This window comes from Plectropomus leopardus, chromosome 17 (genome assembly GCF_026936395.1).
Source record: "Plectropomus leopardus strain MGB_pleo_1.0 chromosome 17, ASM2693639v1, whole genome shotgun sequence".
Classification (NCBI taxonomy): domain Eukaryota; kingdom Metazoa; phylum Chordata; class Actinopteri; order Perciformes; family Serranidae; genus Plectropomus; species Plectropomus leopardus.
The window spans coordinates 7,390,356-7,409,029 of record NC_142192.1 but is presented as its reverse complement, the minus strand read 5'-3'; the positions used below and the strand labels follow the sequence as shown (position 1 = coordinate 7,409,029).

Genomic DNA, 18,674 nt, shown 5'->3' with positions numbered 1-18,674 from the left:
GTGGTCCTCAAAAAAGTGCATCCACTGATGTACAGGTGTGTCTCTTTCCATGTTGTCTAAATTTATGGATTAATATTAGTATTAGTATTAGTATTTAGTATAAGTATTTTCAGGTCTTGGAGGTTGTAATTATGCTGTTTGGCCACTACAGTGACTTCCTGGGCACCTGACTCGAGAATGTGATTAGTTCTGTATTTGGTCAGAAAACCAAATTATGGACAAATTTTAATCTAACTGTGTAATTGTGCTTGTTGAAAAGTTTTGGTATTACCAATATTTTCACAATTCATGTTGAATTAGACTTGTGTATCCAAAACAATTTCATTCATGGCCGTCCATCAGATGCTGAGATATTGTACTGTATACATTACATACAATAAATGTGCTAGTGCTAGTGGTACAACAGGAAAAGTCAAAGTATCACCAACAACCCAGCCATCCTTTAAAAGTCATTCACCACAAGCGGTGTCAATTCATGCAGATAGATTGCTATCATGTGCTGGATTTTGCTCTTGAATTTTGTCAGCTACCTCAGTACATTAAAGGTGACTAGAATTTACTTTATTACAGCAGTAAAATATGACATTTATGAAACTAAACAGCAACTACTCTTCCCAGAATATATGTCCTGATTCTTTGGGCATTCCACAAATCACACTGCGGGCAGTTTTATTAGGGACTGTTTCATTGGCACAAAGTCATCCTAATTAATCAGTTGTTTTCAGTACGTTCCAAACACTTATCCCTTTGCCAATAAATTGCTAGCAAATTGTTTAACTTCTGGCAGTTGTCTGAGCTAGAGGGAGACCAGGGCCGTAGCCAAGATTGAAAATTTCGTAGGTGCTTTCTTGTATACAACAATGTGAGACTGCTTTCCCTTTTCAATACAAGACTGTGGAACCAACAGAACACTAAATATAATAGGAAAACTACTGTTGTCATGCTTCTTTATCCGTCAAAAAAATGTTCAAAGCTGTTGTATTTGTGGCCACACCTCAACCAGTCATATCCCAGCAGATGCTCTGGCTCTGGCAGCTGTTGATGATTGGGGTGGAGCTTTGTGTGCACCATGTCTGAGAGTTGAAGCCCACAAAGAGAGGTGCAGCAGCCATTTGTGAGTCAGTCCTGAGTCTTGAAGTTATGGTTTACAGGCTTTTCACACCTGATAAAGAAGCACATTGTGGGGACATCCTGGATATTTGAAGCTTTTGACCTGAGCTTTTGAAATGATCACATTCCAGGATGTTTTGCTGAAATATACAATAGAACTATACTTGGTCCTTGGCACTTGGACTTTAACGTTTTTATTTTATGGAGGATTTTTGTCATTCACATTTTTTCTATACAAATATTGAGGTTTGGTATCCATTAGTGTCAGTGTCACTGACCCATATATTGTTGGTGCATAAAAACAAGGACTTGCTCTGGTTCAAACTCAAAAATAAAGCTGTTTTGGACTTATTCAGGTGTAACGCCGCTTTTTCTTCAGTGCAGGAACAACATGCTGATGAACGTGTGATGGCCTTTACAAAAACAAATTAAAGCTGAACTAATACCTTCTTCAAATGAATACCTTCTGTAATTTCTTATATCACAAAGCAGACAGTGAATAGTGGCAGTGAATACTGGCTATTTTGAACTTGGTAGCCGCGATGCTTCTCTATGAAAAGCTTAGGGAAACTTTTCTTCTGTTCAACCAAAACTTTGTTTTTAAAAGCAGGACTGTCACCTTTGTGTTCTTTGTCAAAGCTTTCTTGATTGGTGTCTTCTTGGTCTCATTCTAGAGTGTCGAGCTGTAGGTGGATGAGGACACAAGGACAAGGGGCAACTATGAGACCTTTCCACACTCTGGTTTTTGATTTATTTTTAAAGGATTTTTCTTACGGATCAATTTCAGAGAAGCGGCATACTTTGATTCACTGTGAAATAATGAAAAATAAAAGAATTTCTTATGTCGAGATGAGTTCTGACATTTTTTGTGAAAAAGTTCCACTAAACTAGCAATGTAATACTTGCACAACTGAGCAATATCACACAGGAGAAAGTGCTTTTGTACTGAATATCAGCACGACAGTAATAAGTGACAACAGATTATTATTTTTTTGTTCATTTAATCCTTTATTTTGCTCCACCAACAAAAATAGCTCTGTAACTTGACTGGGACATCCCTGCATTATCTTTTGGTGGCATGTGTGATTCTGATGAGTTAATAGTGTGATCACATGCTGCATTGTGACATTAGCCTATGTCATATGAGCACACATGGAGGTTTGCAGTTAAGTATCCAGTCTTCTTTCTTTCCCTTCATCCTCTTTTGATTACTGACTATTCATAATATAACTTGAATAATATTTGTGGACATCATTCATCTTCGCAGTGCAAAGTTTGTACTTATCAAATGTCTCTTGTCCAATCAAATTAGTTGGTCAGAATTAACTGTTGCATAGAGTACTATCCAATCATTATTCCCTCCCTATATTTTATTACATTCTCAGCTGATTAATACATTTTCAGTTTGTATTACATTTTCATTGCATTATGTGCACTTATTACTTCATCTGCAGTTATTATATTATAAGGATTCACAGTCCCATACAGGGCTATAGTATTGATTACCTTTTGCATGAAGGAATAATACCAATGAATTTGTAGCCTGGACCCAACTCATACTGGCCAAAATCCTAAATTTAGGTATAAGCATCGATATTAGGAGATATTACTAATATTGACCAACCAGAAAAATTAAGCAACTGCCCCTGGGTCCCCAGAACTCCCGGGGGAGCAGTGGCTGAGAGCTTCGGGCTAAGTGTGTGCCAACCAGTTTGTGCTAATTTAATTTTTAAAAAAAAGGTCTCCCCTACTTAAGTACAACATCAATTGACAAGGTAAGGGCCTTTATTAAAAGAGCTGTATGTGACATTTAAAGTATATCCAAGATTCAGAGACTGAGCAGGGATTGTCTGCACATGGCTCCTAACATGGGGTGGCTAACAGTGGCCAGTAGCTAATGATGCCAAAAGCACAAACAGTGTTAACAACTGCAACTGTGCTGTCAGAGTTAACACTGTTAATCTGGGGGGCACTTTGCTTCCATAATGATAGTGACCTACCACATGAGTTAGGACAGTGTTATCAGCGGCAACTGCTATATGAGTGCGGCACAAAGCGACAGCAATTAGCAAGCCACCACAACAAAAAACAGTGAAGCTTGGAAAGCGCAACTTCCTTTTCTTCGCAGAACACATTACCTTACACATTACCTGCTTATTGGGATGTGCAGATTTGATTGGCTTAGTAGCATTACCTAAGATGATTTGATGCATGCAATTTGTTTTTGAGTTTCCTGCTCGCTAAACAAGCGCTACAAATGTTGTGCCTAAAATAGAAATTAAACCAGAAATACTCCCTCAGAATTGAATATTTCTCTGTAATTAATTGGTTGTAGGTTGTAGGCAGATTAACAAGGGGGACACATTTTGGTAATTTCACTAACATGGAGTGGTGACCTCCCTTGCCCCCCCCTCAAATCAGCTACTGCTGAGAACAAATGAACTCCAGGGAAACAAGACATTTCTGGATGTCACATTACAGCAGAAAACATCAGTTACTGGCATCTTCTAAGTTTCTGCTCTGTATCAGAATCTGCTTTAAAATCCCAGCGTTGGTGGAGTCTTGGCTGATATCACTGAGCAGCCTAACATTATCAGGACGCATGTTCAACCACCTGCTACTTTTAATATTAACAGCATCTCTTTGCTACATTAAAAGCTCAGTCAGCCCTGTAATAGTATTTTCACATTCAAGATCATTATTCCTCCTCCCATTCCTCCACATCCTGGCCTTATCTCACTGTTACTCATCATCTCTGCTGATCTGTTTCCCTGCCTTAATGTGCCTTCTACACCGCCTCCACTGACCCTGCTCTGCTCCGCTTGCCTTATCCCTCCCTGCCTCAGCCTATCTGCACACCGTCTACTCTCCCTGGAGTCCTATCCTTAGCCTGGCCCTATTTGTTGTTTCCCTACAGACATTTTCATTAAGATGATGTCAGGATAGACACAACTCATTCTGCATTATGTTTACTCAAGGAGATACAGGCCGCAACGATTTTCCCTCTTTGTTGGGATCTTTCCAGGCGAATAAAAAAATAAAAAAGATAAACATAAAACGAGAATGCGGCAGAGGAATGATTGTCGCGTTCTGCACATTATAGATTTATGAAGATATTATGTTTAAATGGAAAATTCAAACATTAGAGAATGACACAAATTGCAATTTGAAGACAATAACATGGTCGTGGCAAGATAAATCTGTGGGATCACAAGATGATTTAAGTGATGGTTAGGGAAATAAATGTTTACACAGAATTCAAGTATTTACACAAAGTTGCATGGTATTAGTTTCTCTAGTTTTTGCTCTCCTTTATGTACTATTTAACCAGTCTTATCATGCTGGCATGCTAAAACGGTGAACATGGAATAAACATTAAAGCCTTGACACACCAAGTCCGTATCTTTAGTATGCGCTTTAAAAAATGAAAAATAAAAAATCATTATGCACAGAAATCTTGTACACTGAGTCGGATGCATTTTATTGTTCTATTTGTTATGAAAATTTATAACACAAAGCAAGATCCTCCCCTCGCCACGCTCTGCTGCCAACTTTCACATGGCACTACGCCTTCTTGTATTATGAAATGATGAAAGGATTTTTGCTTTGTGTTTTGCAGGTTTTCGCCACCTTTTCTTGACTGCTTCTTGGTCAATCAGCTCTTTTGACGTATGTGAAAAAAGTCAGAAAATCGAACTTTTTGCAAAAACTTTTTCAGAACAAAACAAACAAAACTCAGCTTCAGCATTTAGAGTTTCTGTCATAGTCTGTGGGACATTCAATAAAAATAGCAAGACTGACACTCCGCTTTTTAGTACTAGATTAGCGTGCTAGGTATGTCAACAGACAGTTAACGAAAAAATAGGACAAAATGGGATGGTTCTATTCATACCATGTATGACTGATGAAACTGACCACTCTAATGTGTAACAAACTGAAATTGAACAAAACTGGACTGTTTGGAAGTAAGACTTGAGTATAAAATCATTGAAGTGCCACTGTGAGAGGGGTCACAAGCCAAAAGCAAGGGGTACCACTGCATAAAAAGCAAGTAACAATGAAGACTCTACAACAGAGGGTAAATTGCTCTGTATTTCCTTTTGAGATAACCACAAAGTAAAACAAGGATTGATTGAAGTACATGTGAGTGATTAGTACTCCGCAGGCTGTGCACTGGTAAGCAGTGAGTCATAATGAGCGGCAGTACTGTCAACAATGTGTTCAGCTGTGTAAAATCATTCAAAGTGTCCGCCTGCAGTGTCGTGCCAATTAGAGCTATTTTAAGCATAAACTTCGTGGGGCTAACACTGTGTGTGTGTTTAACATTAAGAACAGTCCTTCCATGATGTGTGTATCAGTAATCATCAGAGCCTTTGTGCACACAGAGCATTATTGAGCTTTCATACAGAAGTTTGTCTTGGGTCACTCCTGCTGTTGTAATATTACAGAGGGTTTTAAGGATTTTTTTTTCTGTGTTTCTTGTGATGCTAGAACTCCACAGTTTGAGTCATGAATTGTGCATTTCAGTGATTAAACCCACACATTTTTCCTTCGTCAACAGTTTGAAGTCTCAACAGAGTTTTTCTTATTCCCAATCAATGCCAGCATTATCATTCATATATTCATATTCAAGATGATTTCAACATTCATGTGGATGACAGCAACAGTTCAAATACAAAGCAATTCATACGTTTACTAAAATAATTTGATTTCAAACAATATGCCAAAGCATCATACTCGACCTTGTCGTTTCAAAAGTTCTTGATGTTGTAATCATGCTGTTCTAGATGTCGAAATTTGTTCGTTTGTAACAGTTATTGCATATTTTTTTATGTAATATGCTGCTTTGAACAGAAGACTATTGGTAGTGTACCAATAATAAATGGTACATCAGTGCTTATTTAGCTGATATATTAATGACTGAATTTTCAAAGTATACACAATGCATTCTCACTCCCAACTTTTCAAATATCAACGTTTGTCAGTGGCCCCACACATCAAACTATGACGCCCTAAGTACCCCTTCAGCATCAGTTTTGGCTGTTCAAGAACAGCATGTCAAATTATGCAAATTAAATGCATTGAAAATAATAGTTTCTGCTTTTTTTTAATTTTTTTTTTTTTTTTTACCTTAAACGTGGATTAAAAATAAAGAGTTTTAATGTTTACTTCATCAGATTTAGGCAGCAAAAGAGCGTGGTGATATGGTTAAGAAAAAAAATTCATGGTTGGGCTTAAAATAAGTATGCTTGTTACTAATGTCATGTAATAACACATACGTCACTAGCAAAGCATTCTACACATGCCAGCACATCATGTAGTTATTAAAAGAACTAATGACACAAACCAGCGGTCTCCTGAGTGAAATTCTGGAAGTTGTTTCATCCAGCCACCTCAAGTCTAGGCCACTTGTGTGGACTTCTTCGGTATTTATTCTACGACAGTTTCTTGGAGCGTCAAAAAAATTCTATTGTCCAGTGCATCTCATACTGCTGCTAAAGGGTGCCTTGATTTATTGGTATCTGACACCGAGGGCCTCTGACCAAGAGTCTTTTTTAGTTGGGAGTGACAACAGGTTGATATATGTTGTGCATATATATATATATGTATGTATGTATACGCCATGATGGACAGTTTTTCAAATGTTATATCTCAGATCATTGATCACGTTGCTTCTTCCAAATCTAAAAGCACCTTGGAGAAACAGTGAAAAAGTAGGGATGATTAAAAGAATATCCCAGAGAGCTGAAAAAATAAAAAAATTCAAGTTTAAAAACGGAGGAACTTACAATTTAAAAAATGATATAATAGATCCAGGTCCTGACATCCAGGATGGTTTGAAAAGCATAAAAGGCCTGAAGTTCACAGGGCTAGATCTATTGGAATACTTTTTACTGTTAAAACTGATATATGAAATCTTCCAGACAGTCCTTCATTTCTGAATTGATTAACAAAAATCAGAATAATGCCTAAATCTTTTTCTCTTCATTTGATTAACTGATTAATCCCTCTAAATATATTCCTCATGAGTTTCTATCTACAACTAAAAGTGATTAATTTGCTTTTTTTTCTTTTTCAAACTCACACCAATCTGCGGTCATGACCTCAATGTCTACTCTCAACTGTCAATTCCAGATCTGGAGGAAGGTAGAGGTCTTGTGGTGAGTGAAATCCCTCTGATTGGATTTTAGCTGTTTGGTTACTTTCCTCACTTCCAGTTCTCTTCTCATGTGCTGAGCTGAATGGCCAGACGGCAAGAGATGGAAACAAGGTCAATATTTGAGGTAAGACCATTTTTCTAGCAATTAAGCCCTTAAGCAGAAATGGTTCATAATTGTTGTTGTGTAATTGTTTAACATCAGGTTGTGTTGTGGATGTGCTGACTAGCGTCTTGAATCCGTCCTGTTGGTCTTCTGGTTTGCCGCCTGCTGCTATGGAGAGCTATTTCCTCTCATGCAGGTGCAGAATGTTGGTGCTAGTTGTCATTGGCGACAGCCTTAACGATGTGTTCAAGTGCAACTTTTTGGCTAAGACGCAGCTAACATGAGGTGACGCATTAGTCGGCCTTTGACGCCACTAGTCGTTTGATGTTAGTTAAGTGTGTCTGGACCTACACGCACATAAAAATTCGAACATATTACTCTGGTACTGAAATCACTGCATTGGCTCAGAGTACGATGCAGAATCATTTCAAAACCCTGTTAAACGTCTCTAATAAGGCACTTAACTGTTAAGCTTCTCAGTGCATTTCTGACTTGCTTGCTGATTATAACATGTTCAGGCCTCTCGGGTCATCAGACATTAGTTTTTTTTGTTTTTTTTAGCTGTACCCACAATTAGATCCAGTTCCAGTGGGAGGGCCTTCAGATCCTGTGGTCCTCCGTGGAACAAGCTGCCTGCTGACTCGTAGCCCATTACAACTGTGTCCACAGTCAAAGCAAATTTAAAACTCTCCTATCCTCCCAGGCTTAACCTTAATGACTGTGTGTGTGTGTGTGTGTGTGTGTGTGTGTGTGTGTGTGTGTAAACTAGTACTTGTTCCTCGTGCAGTAGGTTGTCAAAGGGCAGGGGTTTTCTATTTGCTTGTGTTGATGTTTATGTTTTTTCTTGTGTTTCTCAGGTTTATGTCTGTATATTTCTATTTTGTTTTTCAATGTAAAGCACTTTGAGTTTCTGTGGAATGAAATGTGCTGTTTAAATAAATTTGCCTTGCCTTCTGTGCAACAACAGCAGAGCAAATCCAGCATGGAGAATGAGTTCTCCAACAAGTACTTAAAAACCTGTACCATTTCCTTTGTCACCCTTTTTTTTTGTCTCAGAATAGTCGTTGCAAATTGCCGACAAGTGCCAAGCTTCATGTTGATACCCTGATTGTCGCCTGCATTACACACAGCATGTGTTCAGCCAGGTACACTCTGTGAGATACGTATAAGAGTGGAGCTCTTATACGTATGGGCTTATAAGGTTTGACGGAAATTCTGCAGGTTTTAAATTGTATTTTACAGTCAACAAGTTAGCTGAGATGGCAGCTGTCAAACTTGGACTCCCGGTGTTCTTTGATGGTGTTTTAGGGGTAGGTAGGTTATTTCAGTTTTCACTCTTGTGTTATTACTGTATATCCCCACATTGGTGGAAATGAACAATTTTGGTCACTTAGGTACAATTTAAAGTGATTGAACATGAATGTTCCCTTTTGTTGACTTTAAGCATTCACATGACTGTAGTTCAGAGAGAAATGTTTCACCTTGTACTCCTTGTACTAGATTTAATTCACAGCTGTAATTACAAATTAACCTGCAAATTAAGATTTTAATTAAAACATGGGGGCGTTGTGAAATATAAAATGCTGTTTTCATTCACTGTTCATATGTACACCTCAGAAAAGTAGTTAACCACAATGCGTATTTAGATCACGTTATCACAAGCCAGTAATTCATCTAGAGCCCATGGAATCGGGAAGGCTGCAAAAGCATGAACAATGTGCTGATGGGAAAAAGAAGTCATGTAAAGAGCAAAAGTCTATGTAAAGAGGCAGGCTGGGGTCGTGGATGGGTCAAACAGACACAGGACTTCCCTTAGGAGACCGGTGTTCAGAATCGTGTGAAACCAACTAAACTTGTAGTTATTTTCAGTCACATCATTACTGTATTTCTTCCCTAAACCTGACTATGTAACTTTACTTGCACAAAACGTACCTGTGTAACTTAACATAAAGTTCAGAACTTTATGCTAAGTGGTCTACGTAATACGATACGTCCAATAATTTATTTTCCGAAATCAAACCTATGTAGCTCTACTTGCCTAATCCTGACGTACAGAGCTTCACGTTAAGTGCATTAACAACAGGACGTGACAACACAATTTGTGGAGCGCTAATTTGTCAACTAGCATAAGAAGAGAAAAAAATACAAAACTGTAAATAAACTGTTGGTTCCTACTTGGATTAACCCCTGCCTTTTCCCTTAGCACCCCCAGCAGGTCAAAGTTTTCACTTGTCCTGTAAAATATCTCAGCATCTGCTGGATGGATTGGCACAAAATTTTACATAGACAATCATGTTCCTAAGAGAATAAATCTCGCTGACTTTTCCTAGTGTCATCAAGTGTCATCAGATCAAAAATGTAATCTTTCCAGTAGTTTGGATCATGACTGAATACCTGAAAAATGTAAGGCACTAACATGTTCTTCTGCTGTAGTTCATGCGAAGTGCTATTTTGCTAATTTGTAATTGTTAGCAAATAAGATAAAATGAGATGAGACAAGACAAGCAAGACAAACTAAGCATGTACATCCATCATTGACTTTTGGCACACTACGGCTAACAATGAAAGAAAAACTCAAACTCCCCTTCATTCCATTTTTCTGTCATTTCAACTGCATTTCAAGGTCTTCCACAGCGGATTATGTTTGCCCAGTCATCATGATGTTTTCTAAGTATGTGCTATATAAAGTATGAAACTATGGTCACATGATGACAGCGGAGCAATCTCCATGACAACCGAGCAAACCCTATCCCATAAGGAAAACTTTGAGACTTGGTTGAAAGACCCCAAAAGAACAATATTTTCCCACCACATTCAGCATATTGTATAGTCCTACAATCCAGTACTTAATCAACAACTTCAGTTATTCCACATGGGTTACTGGAGGCAGCCCATGTGCATTGAGGTTATGTGATCCTAATGGTTTAGAAATCCATAGTCAGTTATTCACACAAAGTTTGTGGGTGATGCAACAAAATAGCACTGATTACGGTTTAGAGTGGTACTTTGAAAATTTCCTTCTCCCCTCTGCAGAAGTAGGTGCAAAAAATAAATAAATAAAAAGATGGATTTAATCCAAGATTTTAAACACAGTCATGAGAATTATGATGGATATGATGGAGGCAAAGAGAGGAAGTAAAGAACAACATTGCCCTCCACTGGTCAGTTTAACTAATTACTAGAAGAGAACACCAAGATCCAAATCCTACAGTTAAAAAAACAGAACTTGAGGTGTAAAATCAGAATATAAACCAGTCGCCCTTGTTGTAGCGACTTTGTAGACACTATGCCTATCTGAGATGCAAAGGTGGAAACTAATTTATTGCATTTACTCAAGTATTTAAAGGGACAGTTCATCCCGATATCAAAAACCTTTTGTTTGAGTTTTTCAGACGTAATTTTGGCGCTTTGAGCACCACAAGCTGAGTGATCCATATAATACAAAAATTAGAAAAAACAACATACACTTGTAGTGGTGTATGCATGCTCATCAATATTTTGTACTTCAGTATTGGGTGAATTGGACTTGTTTTTGGTTTTTTTTGTTTGTTTTTCTAGTTTTGTCCATGTTGTCAAAGCTGGATATCTGGCTTAACTGGCACATTTACAAAAATGTCCACTAATACGCACTGTCTCTGAAGCTTTAACTGTGTAAACGCTTCTGATCTTTAGCAATAGGGGCCTACAACTTCTTTGAGCTGTTAACATGTTTGATTTGGAATAGAAAATAATTACCATTTTGGTGCACAATTCCAAATTGTAATGCCATTTTTAATTTAATGCAGCTTTTTAGAATACCTGTGCTATACCCAGTACATGAACCCATTTGTGCCCAAACTCTATATAAAGAAAGATGCCACAAAATTTGTTCTGACTGGTCTAAAATCTTGAAGTCTGACATACTTTGGGTGAGGATCAGTATCATTTTGGATTTTTTTTAGTTTGCATTAAAAAATACTTTTATTAATAGTCAAAGTCAAGATTTTTAAATTCAGGAAAAATTCCACATTATGTTTAAATATCTTCCTCTTTTTTTACATTGCATATGTGTGCATATCTTTGATATTGTACATATATGTCAGTTTATATTATGAGATTATAGAATCTAGTTAATAGTATCTTGATTGTGCTCTTGCAGTTTCAGAGATTCAGCAACTTTGTTTTCATACTATTAGTCTTTGGATATGTGGGACTGCTGTTTTAATATATATATATATATAATAAATATATATATTTATGTATTCATATATTATTTTATTGTTATGAGATATAAGAACATATAGAAAAAACTAAATTCTCCTACCCCAAGACCAGATATGGTATGATTTTTTTTTTTCTTTTGGACCAATTTTGAAAAACTCACCTTCGGCAAGCCCAAAGAACAGTTCCTCTGAGGGGAAACTTAAAATTCAGCAGCCAGCACAAATGGGTTAAACATTCAAAGCACCAGCAGAGGGAGACAAAGACTGCAGATTTTAGGAAGCTGGACCACAGAATGGGCTGGTTGAGATGGTGTGCAGTGATGTCACTGATAAATATAAATGTACCGTATATCACCAGAATCCTTGATTTCTTTCAAAATATTTGACTTTATAGTACTCAAAAGCAGTGTCACCATCAAGTATTAATTTACTGGATCTGTGATGAGTCACTATTTTACATGACCTACTACAGTTAGAGAATGAGGGCCAGTCTTTGCACATCTCCAGCAGGGAGCAAAATGTACATGTGTACATGTGAATAACGTGTGGTAGCTAGAGACAATTATATTCAATATTCACTATATGATCTGAGTTATTTTACTTTACGTGGAGACATCAATATCCAAAAGATTGATATTTTTCCTGTTTCATGTTATTACAGCCTGCTAAAGATAGGCCAGTCTTCTGAACCTCACATACATTTGAGTTGAATGGAAGTCTCATAATTTGCATGATCAAAACTAAGATTTAAATTTACACCTTAAAGTGGATCTGCTTATTAAGTGCATGTGTTACCCAACATACCATCTTCCACAGTAGACGGAGACAAAAAAGTTTAAGTGTAAGAAACTAATAGTTTCAACAGCAAGCAAAGCAGTGTGTTTGCATTTTTTTTATTTGTTTTAGTACAACAGTTCAAGTCAACTAGCCACTGTATCTATTGAGATGCCAAAGTGTATTGCTCGTTTGCATTCCATGTGTAGACCCCCTGATCAGTGCTGTTCAAGATGGCACCCATTTTTCCATGTCTGGCATGTTAATTCACAGCTATAACAGCAAGAAGTTATGTGCTTTGAAGACAACCCCATATTTTTACAAAAGCGAAGAATCAGCAGTGGCACAAAAACATGATCTGCAGGAGCAAACTAGCAGAATCTAAGCTGCACTAAACACCATGTATAACAGCCGACGCCTTCATCGAACCTTGTGCTACTTTTTTTTTCTTTTTTTTTATCATTATTATTTTAATATACAGTAAGTGCAGAGAACAGGTGTGGTTCACAGGGACATTTTTCAAAATGCACTATGAAATAGGCAGGGATAAAAGACCTATGCATAGAAACATGCATCCTCAAAAAGGATAAGTACACACTGCTAATCTTGAAAAAGGGCAGAAGCTGCATTGACAAGCTACATATCAAATGGAACAGACTCAACAAGTGGGGGAAATGATCCACATGTTAAAACCAGCGCAAGTACACTTATAGCAGGAGAATTGAAAAATTCACAAAGTGGAACTTCATTTCAAAAAGTTGGGTAGTGAACACAACAAAAATACTGGCCAAACAAAAAATAAATCAATCTTTGGATACGTAAAAAACCCTGTACAATCCCCCCTTTGCCACTCTCAGTCTTCGGTGCCCTCTTTGGTTTCCTTGTTCTTTCGCACCTCTTCCAACTTCTTGTCCTGTTAAAGAGCAGGTAAAACAAAAGGGTTAATTTCAAACATCCTTGGGAGAAAAAAATGTGTATGTTCATCCATTTTACATGATGTGAAAACACTGACCTTCTCCTTGAATTTCTCGTTCATCGCTGCCATAAGTGCTGTGCGGTTCTCTTTGTTGGCCTCCATCTTCTGATTGAGCTTCTCCTCTGCCATCTTACTGAAGTTGTTGTTCTCCTCCATAGCTTTCTGTAGCACTTCCTTTTCATGCTCGCGCTTCTCAGCTAAGTGCTTCAGAACCTCGGCTTCATGGTTCTGAAAAAGGGTGGTACATAAAGAAGATATAAGCTCCAGCCCATCACATTTTTTGGCAAAAATCAAAAGCATTTAAATGACGATGAAGTCAACATGTAAGAGAATAAATGCTTTCTGATTTTGAAAGTTCATGGTTTTTAAAATTTACCCAAAAAAATAATTATTTGAAGGTAAATGATGATGCAATGAGTGTGCTCATGTACACAAAATGTATCTTTTTATGATTAGAGTGTGTTTGTATATCTTTTCTTTGCATTATGAAAAATATTTACAAATATATATTAAGTTCCTAGGAAACTCTTTGCTCAGGTTTTATTGTGATAAATTCTTACCTTGCGTCTCTCCTCCGCAGCGTCCAGCTTCCTCTGGATCTCCTCCAGCGAGACATCCTTCTTCTTGGGAGGAGACAGGGGGAAGTCGCCCTTGGCGTCTGGGGCAGGAGCACCCAGGATGACCTCAAAGGCCTGGCCGGAAGCCCGCTTGTCGAGCTCCTTGACCTGGATATCTGAACACACAAAGTAAGAAAACGCATTAAGGCACAAAGAACTAACATTATTAAGCCATAATTTACATTAAAATCTAAAGATATAATTCACCTCCGGAGGCTGCCATGTTAACAGTGCACTGCAGGTCAATTTACCTAAAGGGGAAATATAAGAAAAGGTCAGATTGTTGTGACTGATTCACTGTCTGATGAAGTCCTATTAGCAGATGGCTTTAAAATGAGTGACCTCTAGCGGATGTTTTACACCATTTCCAGAACAACCATTCACAATATAAAACAAGGCACAGTGGCAACACCCTGTGGCCGCCTTCAGCACTGCAAGCAACCACCGCCCATCAACCACACAAAACAGCACTGACATTTTACACACACACACACGCGCAAACTATTGTTTATCATCTAACTTGTGACAGCAAAGACAATCCGATCAGTCCGCGAGCAGTCGAGCCGCTTCATCACACCAGACGAGATGAGATGGCTTTTTAAAAAAAAGCTCGTCCACCGCCGCGTTAATTGATGATGAACGGCACAAGTCACATTTTGGTGAAACAAAAGGCTGTGATCAGGGTGGGCACGGCTGGCAGTGCCAGGTGCAGGCAGGCCTGTAGTCGGCCTACAAAATAGCCAAAATGCACCATCTGAAAATGAGATTACTGAGCGATGAGTATATCCGGGGGGAAATGATCATCGGGGAGCACCTGTTCCTTGCACCATGTGTTTGCGCCGCAGGAGGGGGGGGACAAAACAGCAGACTAGACACGCAAGGCAGGCTCGAATAGCTGCATGCTTGTGCTCAAATGTAACGCGAGTGATAGAATTTGAAATTTAGACTTAGATGTGAAGCATTGTTGGACAACAGCTGTCATGGCATTTGGTTAAATGTGATTCATAAACGATCACTATAATCAAATGGTGTCGTTCAGTGAAAAGACCCCTCCCCTGATTGTTCTTAAAGACTACCAACTAGCTAATGTAGCATCACTATGGTGTTTGCTTTCTATATTAATCTAAAATTGCAGAGATCAGGTGAATGCCAACACCTTGTTACTCCAAATCGACACCACGGTTGGCATTTTTTTACATTTCAGTCACTGACTTCGCCTTTATAATGTTCTCGCTGACAATAACCAGATTTTTCTTAAATTTAGACTCGGTTTTCTTTGTGCTGTCATTAGCTCCAGCATAACAAGCAGCATCAAACAAAGGCGCCTTTGACAGCAACGTGAAGAGCAGTCTGCAAACAAAGACGAGCTGACGGCAGGTTGTTTTCACACAAAATGTCCAATAATAACGCTCAGCTCACACACTGGTGCCGTTAAGGGGTAAATAAAAGCTGACAAAATGTGACAGCTGCCCACAAATTCACAGACATGAAAGAAGTCCTCAAAGTCCACCCCCGTCTGTCTCTCCGTCGGTGCCAACTGTGCCAGTGTCTCCTACCATACAATAGGCTAACAGCCCGCCAAGCAGCCCACAGAAAGTGAACCAACAACCGCCGTTTTTGTCTCGTTTTTTGTCGTTGAAATGGCAAAAAAAAATACCTCACGAGGTCGAAAATCCATCAGCAACCTGTCTGTCGTCAAGATTTAAGGCTCACGTGCAACGCAAACAAAAACGACAAACACCATTCACAACAAAAAAAGACGAAGGCATATAAATGCAGTCCAAGAATACAAACTCCATTAAAAATATTAACCTTGTCTCACTGGCATCGCTTTACAACGCTATGAATAAAACAATTTTTGTTTCGAAATGAAGAAAAATAGTCCCTGTGTAGCGTTTCGGTTGTAAAGATGCTGTCTGTCACACCCACCTTCAACAAGCTCTGGATGCTGTGCTCCTCTCTCACAGAGTTTACCGCGAGCCCTCTGCTCGAGCGTACCAGGCGCACACATAAATGGACCAAAGCGAGTGCCGTCACGCCGATTGCTGCTAATCATTGGTGGGCTCCTCACTCCCAGGTGCCTCTGGGAATGGTAGTTTCTTTGTTCAATATACACGTAGACAATGACATTCAGCTGTTTCACGAGTCAAAATTGATTGATAGTGTTTATTATTATGACGGAGAGTAAACTGAGTGAGGGAGTAATCCATAGTAATATACTGAGAAAAGCAATTTATAACAAAAAAAAAAAAACCTCATATGAAAGTTGTTAGGGTCATTGTCCCCTAGTGTCCCACAGTGGTTTTAGCCATTGCTCCACCCTTTGTCTGATAAAGTGGATTTTAGAATTTTCGCCATTACAAATGTTTTATTTTTGGCCATTTGGAAACCACTGAAAAAATAAAATAGAATAAAATTATATATATACTTTAAAACTTCATTTACTGATTATTATTAGTTAGAAAAGCAAGCCCAGTCTTTGTGTAAACTCATTTTTGTAAGCCTATGTACATACATTTGCAAGTAGACTCACATTCATTTCTAATTATATTTATTTATGTTTTTCATCACACATGCTTGATTAGATAATTAAAATGTCCTCTACCTCACTAATGATTTTTTATAAAAATTTAGGACATTGCTTATACTGTTACAGTACTCACAATTTCAGTAGGTTCTTAGTTGTTAAAAGTGGTTATAAATAGGACACTAATTCATCCTGACTCAGCTTTCATTTTATAACACTTGTCTAAAGGCCCAGGGTGATTTTTGAATATTTAGAAGTGACAACCATAATACCATCCTGTAGTATTGTGTATTTACTCAGGAGACACCCATGATTCTGTGGTTGTGGTTGAATCCACAGCTCCTCCCACTTCACAATTATGTGGGTACAAAGTAATGACACAAGATAAGAGTTGCCAAAGAAGATTAGCTGGGATTCCATAAATTGATCAAATTAAGGAAAAAAATCCATTATGTCTTGTTTTTGAACAATTGCATTTTAAATTATTATTATTATCACAGATTTAATTATGCTACATTTACATCTGCTCAATGTTTTCCTTCTCACTGTATAATTCATTTTAACAAACAATAACCACTTTTTATGTGAAAAAAACCTTTTTACTTTTTATTGTCTTTAAACATGTTTAGAGGAGATTTTAAAAGTAGCACGGCAGCAAGTAAGAATTTGCATAATTTTAAAAAGAGAAGATGTCACTATTAAACAGATATAGACTTCGGCATGAAATAAAATCAAAATACAAACTCCAAACAAACATACATGCACTGAAACTTCAAAAACACGAATGCAACAGGCTGCAAACAGGCACAATTTTTCAATCAATAAAAGGCCTTGGAGATTTCAACTTTCAGACTATCAAGCTTTCAAACAGACTCATAAAATTTTGTATCTACCATGCCTCTGCCCAGACTTTAAAATCTATTTTCCAACTCCTTAAGATAATTCTGTCAAGTCTTATCATAGTTGCCATGATAAGTCAAATATACATATCTTAATATATTTGGTATTAGAGATTTTTGTTTTTGTGTACTTGTTGTAGACATTGGAGTGGTCACTGAAAAGAGATGGGGGGGTGAAGGCTGGAAGAAACCATTTCTCCGTCATGGTTAAGTTTCTTTGATGCTGACCAGTTCTGACCGTAACCTCTGATCCTTCTCAGGGAGAAAGTGGAAAAAAAGAGAATTGAGCAAGGAGGAAAATTTAAGGAAAATTTAAAAATAATGTTATCTTACATTGAAATGTATAAAATGTTTGTATGTAAATCATGCGACAAATGTAGGTGAAAAATTAAAAATAAGACTGTTTTAAAGATTGTGTAGAAAATGATGGCATGCTGCTGTTTGCGCATGTTTGACTGAGACATGCAGACAGCAGAAGGCAAAGGAATCTATTGGGAGATTTCTGCTGCAGCCCATTTTTTCTGCTGATACACGCCAGTGACATCAGCACACACAGCCTTTACTGTATAAGTTAACAAAGCTGAATTAGCAATAACAACTGGTGCATGATTTGAAGGCTGTACTGCTGCATTTGGAGAACCTACATGCTGGGTGGAACAATGTTTGAGACATTGTTCAACCCACTCTGTCAAAGGCATTTTACCTCGACTGCTTGCAGTGAGAAGGTCACAGTTACAAGATGTCAGGGGTTTGCAGGGCCACATTACAGTCAAAAACTGTCTCCCCGGAGAAATAGGCCGAATGCCATTTTTGAGTGAGTTGACCCACCCTTTAGAGGACCTGCAAAGCTAATGTGAGTTTGTGAAAGTACTTGAGTAAATTCCCCTTGTTCACAACTTGTGCTTTTTTCACCTCAAAAATCTGCACACAATGCATCAAAATCCCAGATCAAAACAAAAGAAACAGCTGAAAAATGTGCCTGTGCTTCAGAAGAGGAATCAGCCCTGTCATTTATGTGACTTTTTTTCTGACACATATTTGGTCTTAAGAAGGAACCAAACCTGTATGTTAAGTGTTTTGTTTCGAAAAAACTTTATCTCGGGCCCCATCAGATCAAATCATAGACTATTTAAAATAATGGACGGAGACACTGTAATGTCACCCATTGGTTGGTGAACTTCTGCTTCGAAGCCTTGAGTTTCCTATTTTTATTGTCGCTAACTTGGATTTTTGGAGCCAGAAGTAACCATATTTGGAGGAGAGGGTGGAGCATTTCTGTCTATGGTTAATGATGATGCTAATTTTT

The 18,674-nt window shown here is 38.0% G+C and overlaps 1 protein-coding gene and 1 long non-coding RNA gene across 4 annotated transcripts in view; one reads left to right on the top strand and one right to left on the bottom strand.

Annotated features, from left to right (window-relative positions):
• LOC148186598 (uncharacterized) overlaps positions 1-1,921 on the top strand; it is a 251,276-nt gene extending 249,355 nt beyond the window's left edge. For both annotated transcript variants that reach the window (XR_015779532.1, XR_015779533.1), the window contains one exon: positions 1,785-1,921. This is a non-coding gene — a long non-coding RNA (uncharacterized LOC148186598). The remainder of the gene's footprint in view (positions 1-1,784) is intronic.
• A 10,531-nt stretch (positions 1,922-12,452) lies between these two features.
• On the bottom strand, positions 12,453-16,016 carry LOC121957682 (stathmin-like). Of its 2 annotated transcripts, XM_042506417.2 has the most exons (5): positions 15,872-15,987; positions 14,150-14,193; positions 13,886-14,058; positions 13,362-13,553; positions 12,453-13,262 (listed from the first exon to the last, which is right to left on the bottom strand). In XM_042506417.2, the coding sequence occupies exons 2-5, from the start codon at positions 14,163-14,165 to the stop codon at positions 13,203-13,205; spliced, it is 441 nt and encodes a 146-aa protein (XP_042362351.1). In that variant the 5' UTR covers positions 14,166-14,193; positions 15,872-15,987; the 3' UTR covers positions 12,453-13,202. The 2 variants fall into 2 exon arrangements, with proteins under 2 accessions (XP_042362351.1, XP_087946673.1); XM_088090547.1 differs by lacking the exon at positions 14,150-14,193 and having other exon boundaries at positions 15,872-16,016.
• Between the last annotated feature and the right edge of the window lie 2,658 nt (positions 16,017-18,674).

Excerpts from the sequence above, each read along its gene's own strand:
- LOC121957682 (XM_088090547.1), bottom strand. The coding sequence starts at position 15,998 with ATGATTAGCAGCAATCGGCGTGACGGCACTCGCTTTGGTCCATTTATG. Across the intron at positions 14,059-15,871 it reads GCATCCAGAGCTTGTTGAAG|ATATCCAGGTCAAGGAGCTC; the intron begins GTGGGTGTGACA and ends TTGTGTGTTCAG. Across the intron at positions 13,554-13,885 it reads CTGCGGAGGAGAGACGCAAG|AACCATGAAGCCGAGGTTCT; the intron begins GTAAGAATTTAT and ends ACCCTTTTTCAG.